The sequence below is a fragment of the Lolium perenne genome, chromosome 7, assembly GCF_019359855.2.
Source record: "Lolium perenne isolate Kyuss_39 chromosome 7, Kyuss_2.0, whole genome shotgun sequence".
Taxonomy (NCBI): Eukaryota; Viridiplantae; Streptophyta; class Magnoliopsida; order Poales; family Poaceae; genus Lolium; species Lolium perenne.
In genome coordinates, this window is record NC_067250.2 from 327,537,124 (window position 1) to 327,555,006 (window position 17,883).

A 17,883-nucleotide genomic window follows, 5' to 3' on the forward strand; every position below is an offset into this window, starting at 1 on the left:
GCACGGTATATGGCATGCACGTCGGCTGATCTAGTTGATTCGCTTCCAGCTTTGCTTAGTTTCTTAAGATTCCAATTGTGAAGATGGGTCTAGATTAAACTTTGAATTGAAAATGAATGATTGTACCAAAAAAATCTCCACAGCCCGTTAACGAGAAACGAAAAGGGTTGGCATTTGGACGAGATGATTTTGTATATTTTCGGGATAACAACGTGAACGACCAATAACTAATCAATATTAATTGTGAAACACTTTCATTATTGCTCCAGGATGCATATGTTTGCCTTGACCCATATGCAGGGGAGGCAAATGAATGCACCATTAGTGTCAGGGTAGTGTCACGCGTGTGATGGACACGGCTAAGCTAGTGGGCGAGTGAGTGATTGGCGATTGACAGCTGAGTGTCGTCGTCGTCGTCCCGAAGGCCGGCGGGTCCAAATTAGCGGGAAAGATTCCTTCGTGCTTGCAGTCTTCTTCCGTTCCGGCGCGGTCCCCCACCGGCACTCTGGAGCTGTTCATACTTGAGCCCGTGTGTGTATGTACTTGTAGCGTAGTGTAGGGTAGGTGTCCACCACCTACATGCAACAACAAGACCGACCCTGCTTGGATCTAAAACATAGTTCTGTGTCGAGCTCTACATCAACCATGATTCATGCACTTGGGTAGCATATTTTCAGTTGGGTAGCATTTTTTCAGTTGTAAGTTGGGTTACAACTAAAAAAATTCAGTTGCATGTGAGGTTGCAACTAAGAAAATTGCTATTATATCATTACTTTGCTTCATAATTTGTGCTAACGGTGAGTTGCAACATGTATAGTTTGCAACTGAGATTCGATGATGTTATCTATCTGAACTAAGTTAGTTCTAGGTCGATTGAGAATTAATCACACCCCAAAAAAAGAGGTTGTTGGGGTGTAAATAACCAAATATAATGCCTATTCTATTTATAAAAAAACATGCTTTTATAGAAACTCAATTCGGCTCTCAAGTGTATATGATCCCTCTACAAAAAATTATATTTCAAAATATCGAACAATTTTGAAAAAAATTATACATGTACATCTCCATAGTTTATGTACGTTTGACAAGTTTCGCGAGGAACTACTATTTTGGGTGGTCTATGTAAAAAAAAAAAAGAGAAAAACTTATCTTATGAAAAGCCTTATTTCTAGCATTGATATTTTGTCTGTTTTACACACGCCACACGACAAGTCAATTTTTCATGAAACACCTTTGTGAGCGTGTAGCACGTGAAGATGTATGTGCGTAATTTTCGTTTCATTTTTTTTGAAATTTCAAAATGTGTTTAACATGTATTTCAAAATAAAGCTCCCATGTGCCAAAACATCATTCCCGCACCACAACCCTACGATAAATAAGGTGAATGTAACGTAGGGCATAACACATAGAAAAGCCCTTTTTATCCAAGGTATGATTGTTTTCCTATTGCCTTGTCTTTCTGCTATCTTGAAATAGCAGTTATTGTCTTCTTATTTACCTTTCCGATGACTGATTCTTGGTTGCGGGTCCATCAGTTGTACAAAAACAAATTTCGACGCTTACAACCTCAATTGGTTGTGCGGACGGAACCCGAAGTGGTGGGGACATAGCAGACCTTGGAACACAAAAGAGTATCTCTAGCAGATACCGCAATAATGCGAAATCGCAAAATGCGGATGTGATAAACAACATCGCACTTTTGCGGGGCGAAAATCACTGCGACGCAACATAACCCGCATAATAGTAATAATATGAGATGGAGTGAATTACTTGCTTGTGTGTAGTTAAGTTCAATACCAACATCGAAACAAACAAGTCATCAAAGCATCTAAAATGAGTGAACTTGCATACTGAAACGCGATATACATACGTGTAACTAGACTAAACTAATTCAGAACAAAGAGAGTATGCATGATCGACGACCACTAGCTTGTCGAACTAATGTCGTGTAGCAGATCGAGCAACAAACGGTGGTTACTCTCTAAGATAAATTCGCAAAGACTATACCCGCGCATGCATAAACGTTCCAATCAAGCTATTCACGGGTGTCCTGGTCAAGGTAAAAATGGCGGCCATCTCGTCTCTATACAGCGACATGCACAACCACCAATGGATAGATCCATGGTGCATGTCGCGGTCGGACACGACGCTCTTTCTCCGGCGCCCGTTCCTGCGGCGTACTCGCCAAAGTCTCGCGCGCGCACTCGCCAGCCCAAGACACGCGCGTGAGAGAGATCCCCGTGATTTTATTCCTCCCCGTGATCCTTCTTCTTCTTCTTCATGCCGCCCACGTCTGCTTGACACCATATATCAGCATCCGTCCGGCCTCTCAAATCTCTACCGCCTTATCCATCGACCGGCAGTGCAGAACTAGCCATCGCATTTCTTGCATTTCCATCTAGCTAACAACGCCATGGCCGCCGTGCCGCAGCGGCAGCACCTGTTTCTGGTCCTCGCCCTCGCCGCGGCCGTCGCCCTTCCACAGGTGGCCTCGGCCTCCTCCTACCGCTGCGGCTGGTGCCCGCGTCGCTCCACGGCCTCCCTCCTCCCTCCCGACGCCCCCGTGCTCACCGGCGCTGCCTGCGGATACGACCCGGAGACGGTAGCATCGGGGTTCACCGACGGGGGGTTCCACATTGCGGCCGTCAGCGCCGGCTTCTTCCGCCGCGGCCAGGCATGCGGCGCGTGCTACCAGCTGAAGTGCAGGGGCCGGGCGGCGTGCGCGGAGGACGGCGTCAAGGTCGTGGTCGTCGGCGACGCGCCGGACGCTAACGTTACAGGCGACGGTGGGTTCATGCTCACCAGGGACGCCTTCGCCGCCTTGACCAACCGCGGCGGCGATCGCCTCGCGCGCCAGGACGACGACGACGCGACCATCGACATCGACTTCAGAAGGATACCGTGCGCGTACAGCGACAAGAACCTGTCCGTGAGAGTGGAGGAGGCGAGCGTCAAGAACCGGGGCCGCCTCGTCCTCCGCTTCCTCTACCAGGGCGGGCAGACCGACATCGCCGCCGTGGAGGTGGCCCAGGCGGTTGTTAACGCCGACGATGACGCCGCGCCGTCGCCGGCGTCGATGTGGCGGTACATGACGCGGCGGGAGGGCTCGCCGGGGGTGTGGAGCACGTCGCGCGCGCCGGACGGCCCGCTCCGTTTCAGGGTCGTGGTGACCGCCGGGTCAGGCGGCAAGTGGCTGCACTCCGCCGGTGCGGTGCTGCCCGCGGAGTGGGCGCCCGGAGGTGTGTACGACACCGGGCTCCGCGTCGCCGACGTCGCCGCCAGCACATGCGGCGGCGCCTCTTGCGGCTCTGCCGACGAGAACGGCGACAAGGAGCTCCGATGACACACACTTCCACGGCGTGAAGTCTAATCGACGGTACGATATTGGAGCATGCACGGATGTACGCCAATGGCGGCGGTTCCTGCACCACCGGCCGGCCACCGGCAACACCACCGGAGGTCCCGCGAGCTGCTGCATGTACACTGTACAGAGACGTGTACGTGCCAGCGCCTACGTACATGCATGTGTGGCGCATGATCACCGCCGACGGCCAAATTACAGTTAGGACAAAGTTCCCGTGTCTGGCTCTAGACCGGGGACGCTGGCACTTAGCGTCACGTGTGGCGGGAAAGGAGTTAGTGCAGCATGTACATAGCTTGTTTTGGTCTTGGAATCACATGACAGCGTTGCTGTTTCTGCTGCTAGCTGCTCGTCTTCTTCTTCCTGAATCCTCAACATTATTGATCGAACGTTGGATGCACGTACGTACACGCCGATTGGTTAAGTGATTGCCGACTGAGTTATGCATGGGGCATTTTATTATCTTGTCGAAGATGGTTGTCGACGACTGAGAAATCATTGTCGTGATTGTGGTGATAATGGAGGAGATCAGAAACATTTTTTGTGCGTCATATGCTCCCTTCGTTTCATATTAGTTGGCACGATGCAAAAAAAAAAGTTTCTCACCCACCTCTAGCTACATTCGAATCAACGACAAATAGTATGGAGTGGAAGGAGTATTTGTGAAAGGAAAACAATGATCGAGAAAACGTGTCCGATGATGTAATTGTAGTTTTGATTTTTCTGCTTGTAGTTTTGAAGTTGAGACAGAATTCTTAGAAGATGGTACTCTTCGTCTTCGCGTTGTTGTTTCTGTTGTTGCTCATCTTCTTCCTGGAATAGTTGATAGGGGAGCATTATTTTTGCACATACATGCGGATTGGTTAATTATTATGCCGACCGAGTCACTCTTTTATCATGTCGACGACGGTTGTCGACAACTGAAACAATATGGTGTTAATGATGGAAGAGAAGCATCTTCTTGTGCCGTGTATTTGTGATAGAAAAGCTAATGATAGAGAAAAAGTCCATGGATGAAATTGTAGTTTTGAAGTGGACAAGGAATTCTTAGAATACAATACTTTTGATCTCAGATGAACAACAAACTTATAAAATACTAGTAATAAAATAAAAAAAATGCGTCATAAACCATGCATCTAGAGGATGTAGGTCGGTATGTGCATGCCACATTTGAAATTTAAGCGCAAAAGTATGAAACATTTGCAAAAGAAACAAAATATGTCATGAATAGTACAAGTCATGAGATTCTCACCGTGCAAGTTCAGATTCCTCTTTTCTTGTGGATGTTTCTTGCGATCGAATTTTTTCTTGTAATTATGCAAAGGTTATGTTCAGGTCATTCTGCATGTACATTATTTATTTTAAAATTTCTGGAACTTAGAAACATAACTTTTTTCGCCAATTTTGGAACTCGGTTTCTGGTGATCCCATGACCATCCGTGTACTTCACTTTTGAAGTTGTCCTAGTCTAGCTTCATTCGTTGAATCATGACTTCTCATTCATCGTATGAAAGAGATAAATGTGGATCTCGTGCTACGGGAGTCAACGTCCCACCACGAGTCCACACCACATGTAAAAAAAAAAATCCTAAATAGCAAAACTTGAATCCTCAATTTTCTCAAATAAGAACACAAATCATTCGTTCACGCTGATAAATGAGAACCTAAGATTGTTGAATGCGCCGTGAACGATATGTGTTGCTCCAGCCGGCCCCAAATAGGTGGTGTATAAATTTGGTAAAAAACTCAATCCTTTCTAAACTTGACAAGATATATGGAATGCAAGTATTAAAAACTATGATCTTGCATGCTTGAATGTCTACTATGCCCATAATAAAGGAGTGTAAATTCCAAGAACCCTTTTTTTTGAAATATTTCCAAGAACCCTTTTTTAGACCAAAAAAAAGAGGACATTTTTTCAGTGTAAAAAAACTGATGGATACCTTCTGGGCCTTCTTAGCTGGACCTGCATTTTGTGCTGAGGAGAGCTTTGGGCCTGCAAATCTGGAATCACACGCGGGCTTAGCTAGACGCAGCGCCAGTGAGTGAGCCAGATCCACCTGCCGGCGCAGACTCTCTCCCCAACCCACCAGACCCAGCGAGGCGACACCGGCGGCGAGGAGGCAGGACGACGGCGGCGGCGATGGCCGGCGGCGCGCACGGCGGCACCACCTACAAGGGCTACACCATCCCCCACAACAAGCGCTGGCACACCGTCGTCGGCAAGGGCCTCTGCGCCACCATGTGGTACCTACCTACCCCTCCTCGATCCCCTTTCCGCCTTCTCCTCCGCGACCCCCCGATGCTCCTCTGCGGATGGGTTTCCTCTAGGTTATGGCAGGTTGGGCCGGGAACAGCTTGTATCAGATCGGCTGGTTCTGTTTGCTCCGAGGTTATGCGTACGGGGATCTAGAGCTGGACCCCGGACGCGTGCTGTTTACCCCGATCTGATTCTCTCCTGCCCATGCGTTTTGCTGTCGGCGCCGCAGCGGCGACCTCTAGCAAATGTACTTGGAGAGTGGAGAGCGAGTTTCGCATGGATTGGTTAAAATTTGGGTCTTTAGGTGCTTACTCTAGGTATGCGATTGCGGCCACCTTCAGTGGCTTTGGAGTGTGCCATTTTACCGGTTTCCAGCCTTGTGCCTGACCATGCAAGTAGAGAACAATAAGAAAGCAAGGTTCAGGTTCTTCAGTATGAAAATCTAGTGTCGTGATTTGATTTTGAACAAGATGGTGCTCGTGCAATTCTCTCTCCTGTCGAGAGAAAGATGTGCCTGCTGTCAATAGCATATATGTTTAACACGTTTGCATCTTGTTTTGCATAGCGCCTGGAATCTGAATCGTGCCGAACCATTCACTTGCAATTGAACAGCAAATACTGATAGTTAAGAAAGGCCAGTGAGTATCAGCACCACAACCACAGTACATATGAAACCAAAATGCGTACTCCCTCCGTCCCGGTTTATAGGTCCTGCGAGTATCCCTAGGTTGTAAATTTGACAGACGTAATACAAGATATATATTACAAAACATATATCATTAAAAATTTCAGATGTTCTACTTTCTAATGATATAAGTTTTGTTTTGGAAAATTTATATATGTTGGTTAAATTGACGATCTAGGGATGCGCACTGGCCCTATAAACCGAGATGGAGGGAGTAGATTTCTGAGAAATAATAGACATAGCCCAATAGACATGTATGATAGCAAAGTCTTCAGTTCTGGTCACTGTTTTGCACTTTTCTTCTGCTTCTGTCTCGAACTCCAGATCCTGCTTGAATATGTTACCATGGGTCCACACTAAAATTCGTTCAAGAGACTGTAAAATACCAAACTTGACTGTATGTCTCTAAAACTAAAGCGTTGCATCACTGATTTATTCATGGTTTTTAAGGCGTCCGCCTTAGGACACCTAGGCGGCGCGTAGGCGATAGAGCCCCCTTCCCCCAACGGCCTTACCGCTTTTCCTGCGTTTGGTTCGCTTTAGGCGCTTAGGCGGGCACTTAGGCAGTAGAGCGCCAACCAGTGCTTTAGGACACCTTACTGCCTTAAAAATGCTGGATTTATGTTGATTGTGTCGCTCCTCTCTGATCTTAAGCTTATCCAAGTATGTTTTTATGTCCACACTATCATTTATTTTAAGAAAATCTTGCTACTCGTGCCAACAATGAGTTGGAGCATTATTGGTACAAACGCGCCATTTTGGGGATCTAGAGTCGGAGCCACAGATTTTTCATCCGATCTCGTTCTGTCTGGCCTGTGCGATTTGCCGGTTGCTGTGTCATTGGCTTAGCGGTGATTATGGTAGCTGCACTAGAGTTTCATGGGGTGTTCTGTGTACTAGCACGGTGGATGTGGCCAGCTGGCTGGCAACAGGGCCAATGCAACTGAACATATTGCAGCAGCAGAAGGTCACGTGTTGGGGAGAGACATGCAACAGGAAGCAAATGGAAGGGAGTAGAGTCTTTTAGGAAGTAGTGTTGTATTAGGAAGTTTAGGATTACAGTAGTCTAATTCATTAGGAGTTCGTATTGTGTTAGGAAATGACAGGAGCCTTCGCATCCACTACATAAGGATGTCATGTATCTAGGTTTTAGCCATGCAAGAACAGTCAATCTAATATATGCCTGGTTATTCTCCCTTCTAAACCTATGTGTACCCAATCTCTCGCAACCACGCTGTCTGGCTATCTTCTGCACAATAGTTATCCCGTTGTGGATCTAAGTCCACAACATTGGGAGTTATAGAAATCTAGGCCTTTAGGTTCTTACCTTACGTATGTAATTGTAACCACCTTCAGTTGCTTCTTCAACTGTAGTGTGACCCTGAAGCTTGTCATTTTATCAGTTTTGAACCTAACTTAAAACCACACAAGCAGGGAACAATAAGAAAACAAGAAGATGGACATCGTCCATGTTCAGAGTACATGTTTCAGTATGAATATCTTGTGCTGAAGTGTTCACACATTAACTTTCAACATGGGACTATGCAGTTACTGATATATCCTTACAGAAAATCTAGCAGATCCCCAGTATCCCAAACCTGGATATCGCGGATCGGGTACCCCTGATACAGGTTCACGGTTCAGAAATCTCAACACGCAGAACAGGAACCGGATATCTTATACTCGGATATTTTTCAAAAAATATTCGCGCGATATTTCGACACAAAAGCGGACATTCCATTGCAAACTGATGACATAGTTCATCTCATACACGCAGGAATAAACGAATCTAGACAAGCTAGATTCGTATAGAAATAACCCTCACTGGACGGCCTAGGCGGCGTCTTTGCAGCGGCGCTCACTGAAGGGCCTAGGCGTCGTCGTCGGAGTGGCGCTCACCGGAGGGGGAGCCGGAGGTTGCATGAAACCATGCCCGATCTCCAGACTTTGAAGGACAGCCTCCTGAAGGTCAAGCTCCTCCTTCGCCTCGTCCACACTGGGTTGCAAGGCCATGCCCGCGGGATTCTCCCTTGCCGCCTCCTTTGCCTCCACGAAATCCGGCAACGCGTCCTGGCTCGCTTTGACCTGCGGCAGCATCACGTTGTTGAGAAGCTCCCAGCTGGGGTCGCGCCATGCCCTCGGATTTCTCCGGGAAAGGCTGCCGTGGGCACTCGCCTGCCATGGCTCCACGGGCGGAGCAGGTTGCGCGTGGGAGCTCCCCACCTCCGCATAGTTGCCCCCCCCCCACACACACACCGTGGGGCGCCGCGGCCACGCTCTCTCGCGACTGTCCTTGGTGTCGGGGAACCCGTCCCAAATCGGGGATGCCACGATATGGCGGGAAAAGTTGCCGTGGGCATGGGCCTGCTCCTGAGGCGCTTCCGTTTTGCCTCATCGTCGGATGATGGGCTACGTGGCCTCGATCAGCGGCGAGCCGGGGCTGCTCCGTTGGCCATTGTGGGCTAGATTGCTCGCTGTTGGGGAAATGTGGGGGAGGCGGAGCGGTGAGAAATTGCGGCGGAGGGTTTGGGGTAATGTAACCCTAAATCTCCGACGGTACTGTTGTTTTGTACAAGATTTTGGTCAAATAATGCACTAGGGGTAAAAGCATCTTTTTATGTATGAATTTAACTTCTTTACTGCTCAAAATGAAGTAGAGTGTCATATAAGCCAAGAAATTTTGACAAAGAGTCAAATAAGGAAGGAAAAGTTTTGAAGTGTTAAATAGGGAATCATATTTTGAAGTAATGTCAAATAAGGAATTCTCTCACAAAACAGTCCAATCCTGGGAAAAGACCGGGGTTATCCGATTCCGTGCCGTTTATCAGGATCTGCTAGGGTTGCTCTTATGACCTCATGTCAAGGGAAAATGGTGTAAGGGTCCGTCTTTTGCACATTCATTTACTTAACACTTGGAATCTGAAATATGCTCTTATTTTAAGCTCTGATTTTTAGCTTACCCAAGTATAGTTTTCCTTGGAAATATATTCAGCTCCAGTTATTCTAATAGTGCACTTTTGCCGTATTTTCACCTTCATAACCAAAGGTTCCTGTCTACAGGTTTTGGATTTTCTACAGGGCTAAGCAGGACGGTGCTGTGCTCTTGGTAATTCTCTATTACCTTCGATTTTGCTGCTTGCACTCTACTCATGGTCTTGGTTTACTCGCGTACATGTTTTATAGTTACTGATGTTTTCAGGGTCTGCGCCATCCTTGGGATGGGCACGACGATCATTCTAATGGTCATGGACATGCACATGAGCATGAGGTATTAGCTTCAGACTACATCCTGTAGTAGTAAAATTCATATAGCTCTTTGGTTACAGACCGAAAGATTTCTGCTGCTTGATTCCTGTTCTTGTTAATAATCTGTTTGTCATCTTACCTGTCTTCTATGTTGCTATTTAGTTTCTTTCCAATCTGCAACATTTTAGCAAGTTTATATTTTACAGGTAGTCACAATTTAGAAAAGCACGTCTAGTATGTGTCGGAGTTGCATAATCATTTCAATGACATGATTGTGTATCACTAATTGACATACTATGCTGATATGTGCCGGAAATCAGCTAGTACATGCATGCTCATTTCCTACCTCCTAAAACCTGCATTTGGAAAATGCCATGCTGTATTGTGACAACAACAACAACAAACAGCTATTGCTGGTGTTCTAGGTGTGTTAAATATGTTTGCTACTAGCATGCCTTGTGGATGTTGTACAAGATAAGGCAATGCAATGCTTTGTTTTGCTGTTGTACAGAATAAGGGAATATAGAAACTCTTGTCTTGATGGAGTCTCTTTCCAGTCTGCAAGTGTTATCAAGTTTAGACACTTGTTGATACGTAGTGATGTCATGACTTTGAAAAGCGGGTCTAGTACGTGTCCGAGTTGCATAATCATTGCAATGGCATCTTTGTGCTACTTAAATTAGTGAATGTCAGTAATCAGTACCAACTCGTTACTGCTGATGCTGCTAGTTCTTGCTTTAGATAGCTGTTCCATGCATCATAGTTTTATGTCATGCTCACTTCCTCCTAAAACCTGCATTTAGAAGATGCCACGTCTCATTGTGTCAGACAATGTTCTATACTTGGTTCTGTTTGCTATTAGCAAGTCCAGGGCAAGCCAATGCAATCCCTTTTCGCTTTTGAGGAGACAAGCATAAGATGGAACAATTGTTTACCTTGCTGCTGTGAACTCATGTACCCTATTTCTTTTGCACAGGCCTCTTCGTCATCATCGCCATCTCATTGATCGGCTGCTCCTTCATGTGTTTCGGCAAGAGTCTCCGCCAATAAAGGAAGCACACCGTTATATTTCACCCATGTTTGCTACTTTCTCTTAGCACACAAACTGGCTTTATTAGTGTGGTGCTTGATTATATGTAACTTGCTTTGGAGCTGGCCTCGGCGGGAAGCCAATGCTGCGAGCAACAGTTCTTTATATGTGTGTTGATTATTACCATCGTTACAGTTTTTCTTTTCTTTTCTGTCGCCGAGGTTTATATCCTCTGACAAGTAAAATCCATGCAGTACCTATGGAATCACTGAATGTGGATTGCAAGTGGAATGCATGGAAGATGGGTGGCAAACTGGCAAAGCTATGTTGTACGTATGTTTCCTTCTTTCTTTCGATACAGTCCAGTCTCAGTTCGGTTCATGTGCCTGGAAGGTGGTGTCGCTGTGGCCATCGTTGGTCAAAAAAGCTTTCAAAATTGGTGCCACACATGAGAGAATCTTCTTACAAGTGTGGTTGCAAAACAAGCCGGGGCCAATAGGAAATCCTCTAAAATGTATATTTCAAATTGTCTAAAATTTCTGATTTTTTTTCAGGATGTACATCTTGACATTCTTCACACAATAAGTTCCGCAAAGAAATAGTAACATTTTTTATGGCCCGTGGAAAAAAGATATTTTTTGGTGATCCAAAATAGCTTTTCATGTTACATGATTTTTTTTACGTGGGTCACACAAATTTGTTTCCACAGACTTTTGTGAGTGAACATAGAATGTTCTAAAGTGCATCTAGGGTTTTTTCCAGAATTTTTTAACATACTAAAATAAATCTAAAATGCATATTTATTAATAGGTGCATTTTAGACTAATTGGGATAGGCTTGTCTAACTTGTGGTGTTGTACCATAGAACGCAGTGTTAAGGCGCATTCGGTTCTTCGGCCAATTTTGGCGTTCCATACTGGCAATGTGTGTTTGGATGCTAGCTCGTCCAAAACCAACTCAAGGTTAAAAAGTGGACTTCGTGAACGATTTTCTAGCGAGAAAATTGCGCATACCAGCAACCCTTGGGGTAGAGTTTGCGCAAACCAGTGACTCAAGTTTGTTTTTGTGCAGACCAGCGACTCTGGTTCTGATTCGTTGCAAGCAGCTGTAATGATTAGGTTATGTGGTTAATAAAGCAAATGATGAAAGAAGACCTACTTTATTAGGACATCTTCTATATAACTGACCGCTTTTCGAGCTGTTTAGGTCTGGATGCAGCGACTTGTGGACATGAAATAGGCCACGGTCTATTGGCTGCTGGTAGCGGTCCCAATGGCTAAAATCGTAAAAAAAAGCCTGTATTAAAATTAAAAACATAAAGATAAATCCACCCGTACCTTGTTATTTTTCGGGCTAGGCTAAAAAAACAAGAAGCTAAAAGTCTAGGCCTGAGCCCTGCCCGGCCCGGCCCGACTGTCGGGCCAAGAATTCAGGCCCAAGCCAAGCCCAAAGCCCGAAGCCCAAAAAAATCTGGCCCAGCCCAAAGCTTGAATTCTTGGCCCTACGGTGTGCTCCGCATCGTCGTTGGAGTCTGTGTCGAGCTCCCACCTTCACCGGGAGTGATTGGGGGGCCTCCCATGGCAGCAAACACGAGGACTACATCGTTCAGCAATGACGACGAAAGCAAGAGCAGTCCCAGCGGTAGCGACGAGGCAACCATCACTACAACAGTCCCCTCGTTTTCCCCGATTCCACTTCACTGCTTCCGTTGAGCTGGAGCCTATAGAAGGCGGGAGCTTCGCCAGAAGGCTGGAGACGCGGCTCACGGAGGAGGTGGCCACACAACAGTACCACACGGAGCAGGCAGCCGCTCCAACTCCCGTGACGTCATCGCTTGACCTTGGGATGGATAGAGAGAGGACACCGAGAAGATACCGGATCTGGTCGTGGTGGAGGCGGAGCTGGCCGGAGGTGGGAGATTAAGGCGCGGCGGTGATCCTTTTCCTGTCACCATGGTCACGGGAGCAAATTACTCTTGGAGTTGCTGGTCCGTGGAAAAATAAATTGGAGTCGCCGGTTTGCGCAAAGTTTGCCACTAGAGTTGCTGGTACTTGTAATTTTGTCGGCCCTGGACAAAGTTCCGTCCAAACCATCCATTTCCGAATATCGTCGGATTTTAGACGTTTGTAGGATATTACCATTGGACACGTCCCAATTTACTTTGCAATTCATAAAACTCACGAAATGATTTTCATCTTTTTTAATAAAGAGAGCATTAGAGTTCTAGTGTCAAAAATCCATACTCTATTAGCATTAGGCTCACCCCGTTAGGTCAGCGGATAAAGTGAACCCAATAATCAGATGTCATGTTAAGTGGTCATTAGAGCTCTCTGCAATATTCTCTCCAAGAGTCACTGGTCTGCGCAACGAAAATTCTAAGTCACTTGCTTGTGCAACATCCTCTCCAAGAGTTGCTCGCCCTTGCAATTTCCTCCTTTCTAGCCGAGCAACACAAAGTTTAGTTTGTTTGGTTGTGGGCACCATCTGCGAAGTCGGGCACCATGCTGGCCCCACACAAAGACCACCATGCTACATGGCCAATAGTGGACAAGGCAGTTACACTACCTAGGTGCAAGATGGCTGAATATGACACACCTAAGACTTCGGCATGGCACAACAAGGTCGATGATGAGGGTGGCTACACCTACACGGCGTGCCTCCACGATGATGAAAAGATGGACTCATGTACTTGATGATCAAGAGGTGAAGTTAGAGCAACACCTTACAGTATACTAACAAGTTCTTTATTTATCCATCTATCTCCACATTCGGGCTTGGCTGACTGGCAACTTCTACGCCGAGATTCACGCCTTTGGTTACCATCTCTTAGAGACCGCGCACACCTACAACATGGCGGCGTGGCGGCTTGGCAGTCCGCGCCGCGCCATGAATTTCCACGACGTCAACTCTGCCGCCTAAGCAGAGATGTTGACACCCCCACCACGCCTCATCACCGACGAGGAGAGGCAGGGCACCGCCAGCTCCAGCGTCGGCTCACCATCGCCGAGGCAGACAAGCGCGCCATGGCAACGTGGTGTGAGAACTACCCCAAGATGCCGTCGACAAGGAGGAGTTCTTCGCCCGGAAGCAGGCGGAGAACAAGGCCGCGAGGGTGGCGAAGCGAGCGTGCGAAAAGAACTTCATCCCGACGCAGCTGGAAGACCCGAGAAATTATTTGCGGCGCTGTTTTTTAGCTTGTATGGTGAAGCACTCCTTTCCGCGCACGAAGCAGTCCACTGAGGCGGCGCCTGTTGGAGATGCTGTTGGTTGCCGTATGCTAGCGGGTTCAGTTTATCAATTAGGAAAGGATGTCCTGGTTTAGCGTTACTGTAGCAGCACTCGAGTTTGATTCAGACTTAGTATACGCGAGTATGGTATAGTTAGAGTTCGGATATGACTCGTGGAGCTGGTTTTGCATGCATATAAGCATACTTGCCGGTTGAGTTTGTGACGTAAGATTTAACAGAGAAAGAACAAGCGACGGCGCGCAGGTGCCTTTGGCCAAGAATATCCTGTCGATTCGATCGATTCTTGGGCGAAACCCAAGACATTGTCCAAGATCGGCCCTACTGGGTCTGCTCCATCCATCGCCTGCACCCAAATCCCCCACCAATGGAGGGCCACGTCGACGACGAGATCACCGGCCTCGCTGCTGCCTGCGATAGGCGGCGGCGCTCCCAGGCCCCACAAGACGACGACATCGCCCGCCTCGCCGCCGGCTGCGATCGGCGGCGGCGCTCCCAGGTCCCGCGAGATGGCAGTCGCTGGTCGAAGCTCCCCAAGGACGTCCTGGACGAGGTCATCTGCCGCCTCCCGTCCTTCAGCGCCCGCCTCAACTTTGCCGCCGTCTGCCGCTACTGGCACGACGCAGAGCGGCAACACCTGCCCTACTCCGTGCCCAAGATCTGCCTAGCGCTCCCAGACGGGAGCTTCTTCACCTTCCGGCACGGCTCCTCCTCCGTCTTGATGCCCCGAGATACCAGCTTATCTTGTGGCTCCTACCGCGGTGCTTCCGGCAGCCAACTTCTGTGTGACACCGACGACCGTGGCGTGTACAGCCTGGTGAACCCTTTCATTCTGTCAAGAAAGAGGCGGCTTCCTGCCCCGTCTGGCATTCGCCTCCACGAGGAGGACGAGCCGGCTCCCGAGGGAGGCTACTTTACCGAGGAGATGCCCGTGCGAAAGCTGGTGGTGTGCCCGGAAGGTGGCCTCGTCGCGGCCATCATCGGCCACGAGCGTTCCGCGAGGGTCGCGCTCTGTGTGCCGGAGGCTGCGTGGTGCTGGTCGCTCAGCGCGGGGGACCCATGGCGCTGGTATGCCGACATGGTCTTCTTCGACGGGAAGCTCTACGCGCTCACCAACAATATGGACCTGCTCGCCTTGGAGGTCGGCTATGAGAACGAGAGTGGCCATCCAAGGATCGCCCATGTTGAGCGTGTCATCGACGGCGCTGATTGCAGCTACGGCTTACAAGAGTACACCCGAATGCGATACCTCGTGGTCAGGCCGGGCGGTCAAGGGCTGCTCATGGTCTGCAGGATAATGCTAGATTATGGCTCGACTACACACGAGTTTGCGGTGTTCCAGGCGGACCTCCAGTTGTCCCAGTGGGTCCGGGTAGAAAGCCTGGGCAGCCGCGAGGCGCTCTTTGTCAGCCGGCTGTGCTCCAGGGCTGTGCGTGCAGATCGACATGGGGTGCCCGGTGACCAGATCTTCTTCCTGGATGATTTCGCTGGGATGGAAGGACTAGGACTACCTTTGTGCGATGGCTTGGCTAACGTGTATGACATGAAGGATGGGAGCATTAGCGAGCTTCTGCCGATGTGCTCGCATGGAGCTGTGCCGGCGACATGGCTCTTCCACGAGGATGTTGACATGGAGGAGTGAGCCCACATGAATACCTTGGGATCATGAATTTAGTGTCTTCGAGTAAGATCTTTTTCTTGTTAGTGCACCGGAAAGGAGTAGTGGCACAAATACCTATCTACAGTGTTTTAGTTAAAATTAGGCTGCCGAATCTACGTGTTCAGCTGCGTAAGATCAAGGACTACACTTTAGGGCTTGCACATTGACCAGGCCACTGATTTTCATCCATATGGTTATTTTTTTATTAGGCATAAATTTATGTTTTACTATTACAGTTTTTCATAACTTCACACATTGATCAGCTCCAAACGAAAATTGTTGCAAATAATTTCTTTTCAGTTGATTTTGAAGCAAGGTCAAATTTAGGCTTAAAAGTCCTTTGAACATTTGTGGCTATATCCGCGTCTCCGTCTCCGTCTCCTCTCCACCACCACTATGACTTTATATGCCCAGAATACGAACGCGACAGGGTAATATACTATTGTCCATTACGTGCCACATTGGGAAGGAACGACCTGAAATCTCCACCAAAGATAATGACTTTCCCCAATGACAAATGGCATTAATTCCTCTATACATATATCATGCGATGATCTATCAAACACTTCAATGTTTGGAGTTTTGTCATCGTCTCCAAATTAAGAAGGACGTCTGAACAAAGCATGAGGTCCACCATGGTAAACCCACCATGTTTTGGATGGGCTGGTGACGGTAGGGGCGATATTGGAGAGTGTTATTCACTTCTGCCTGGTGCAGATCGACATGGGGTGCCTGGTGACCAGATCTTCTTCTTGGATGATTTCGCTGGGATGGAAGGACCGGGACTACCTTTGTGCGATGGCTTGGCAACCATGTATGACATGAAGGACGGAAGCATTAGCGAGCTGCTGCCGACGCGCTCGTAGGGAAGTGCATGTGCCAGCGACATGGCTCTTCCACGAGGATGTTGACATGGAGGAGTGAGCACACGTGAACACCTTGGGATCATGAATTTAGTGTCTTCGAGTAAGATCTTTTTCTCGTTAGTGCACCGATCTATGAGTGTTTTAGTTAAAATTAAGCGGCCGAATCTACGTGTTTAGTTTGTAGAAAGTTGTAGAACCCTAAAATTTTATTTCGTTGTTTATTTTGATGACCCTCAAGGGGTATATATAGAAGCACTGGTATATGTATAGAAGTACGTCTCCATCTCCTCGCCACCACCACACAACTACCACTTTATTACATGGATCCGCAACAAGGTATATATATCCATCATGCACCACATTGGGAAGGAACGACCTGGAATCTCCCCCAAAGATAACAACTTCCCCCAATGACAAATGGCATTAATTCCACTATATCATGCGATGATCTATCAAACACCTCAAATGTTTGGAGTTTTGTCATCGTCTCAAAATTATGAAGGACATCTGTTTAAGAAGGAGCAAAGCATGAGGTCCACCATGGTAAATCCACTATGTTTTGGATGGGCTGGTGGCTGAGTACGGGGCCATATTGGAGTTTGTTATTCACTTCTGCTCAGCATTTGTGTTCATCCCTTTATCTTTGTTATTATTGATGGTAGGACGGTGAAAAGTTGGCAGCTCAGATTTACACATGCGTTAGCTTCAATTGAGGCCAATTGAGTGGTTAAACCTGTCTAGAAATTGGGAACTGTTTTGTAAGTGGCCGACCTGATGTGATATTTTGGTCCGTGGAGGCTTGAGGGAGTGAAGATCCATCTCTTCTATATGTTAGGTTCCAGCTGAAAACTATCTACAATGATAGAAAGCTTTATATTCTGCTTCGAGACATTGTAGTTTGCTTGCGAGCACTCCAAGCGATCAAGTTAGGATCAAAGAATACTGCATATCCCCTCGTAGATCGCCGATCATCAGGACGACCAGCCTAGTCCGCATCAGAGAACGCAGAGAGCAAGCCTGAAGAAGCAGAACGAAGACGAAGCCCATAGCACGGCCTATGGCGAATATAACGCAGAATCCGCTTCACGAGGATCCCGAGGTGAATGGAGATACTGACAGACACGATTAACAACATAAAAGATGTCTGGTCGTGTAAGAGTGAGATACTGCAGGCCCCAACAATACTGCGGTACTCTGTTGTATCCTCAGGAGACAAAAGTGCACCATCCATAGAAGTAAGCTGATCTGATGCAGACATATGAGTGGTAGCAGTCTTACACTGAAGCATGCCCGCACGACGGAGCAGATCGTGAGAATATTTCATCTGAGTAAGAGATAAACCAGCATCATCATGTGTCAGATGATCCGTAGCGCTAGTGTCCATGTACCAGGTGGGATCAACAGGATAGGATGAGGTAGTCCCCTGCGTCGCCAATGCCGCCTGGTTCTCATTGTCGCGACTATCATTCCCAATGCCTAGGAAATCTTGTCTGAAGCGTTGATGGAAGCGGGAGGCAAGATGACCCTCAA

General features: G+C 47.6%; 3 protein-coding genes across 4 annotated transcripts in view; all 3 read left to right on the forward strand.

The window, feature by feature from the left end:
- The first annotated feature begins 2,058 nt into the window (after nucleotides 1-2,058).
- LOC127312946 (expansin-like A4) lies at nucleotides 2,059-3,705 on the forward strand. Its single transcript, XM_051343479.2, has one exon. It carries the CDS (start codon nucleotides 2,414-2,416, stop codon nucleotides 3,341-3,343), a length of 930 nt encoding a protein of 309 aa, XP_051199439.1. The 5' UTR covers nucleotides 2,059-2,413; the 3' UTR covers nucleotides 3,344-3,705.
- A 1,710-nt stretch (nucleotides 3,706-5,415) lies between these two features.
- Nucleotides 5,416-17,883, forward strand: part of LOC127312947 (NADH dehydrogenase [ubiquinone] 1 beta subcomplex subunit 2) — a 39,640-nt gene continuing 27,172 nt past the window's right edge. Inside the window, exons 1-4 of one of the 2 annotated variants that reach the window (XM_051343480.2) lie at nucleotides 5,419-5,608; nucleotides 9,367-9,412; nucleotides 9,506-9,574; nucleotides 10,529-10,903. In XM_051343480.2, coding sequence (XP_051199440.1) covers nucleotides 5,505-5,608; nucleotides 9,367-9,412; nucleotides 9,506-9,574; nucleotides 10,529-10,558 — 249 coding nt within the window. In that variant the 5' untranslated portion in view covers nucleotides 5,419-5,504 and the 3' untranslated portion in view covers nucleotides 10,559-10,903. Of the gene's footprint in view, nucleotides 5,609-9,366; nucleotides 9,413-9,505; nucleotides 9,575-10,528; nucleotides 10,904-17,883 lie in introns of those variants that run through there. The other variant, XM_051343481.2, reaches the window with a different exon arrangement.
- On the forward strand, nucleotides 14,076-16,922 carry LOC139834171 (uncharacterized). Its single transcript, XM_071824585.1, has one exon. It carries the CDS (start codon nucleotides 14,195-14,197, stop codon nucleotides 15,467-15,469), a length of 1,275 nt encoding a protein of 424 aa, XP_071680686.1. The 5' UTR covers nucleotides 14,076-14,194; the 3' UTR covers nucleotides 15,470-16,922.

Excerpts from the sequence above, each read along its gene's own strand:
- LOC127312946 (XM_051343479.2), top strand. The coding sequence starts at position 2,414 with ATGGCCGCCGTGCCGCAGCGGCAGCACCTGTTTCTGGTCCTCGCCCTC.
- LOC139834171 (XM_071824585.1), top strand. The coding sequence starts at position 14,195 with ATGGAGGGCCACGTCGACGACGAGATCACCGGCCTCGCTGCTGCCTGC.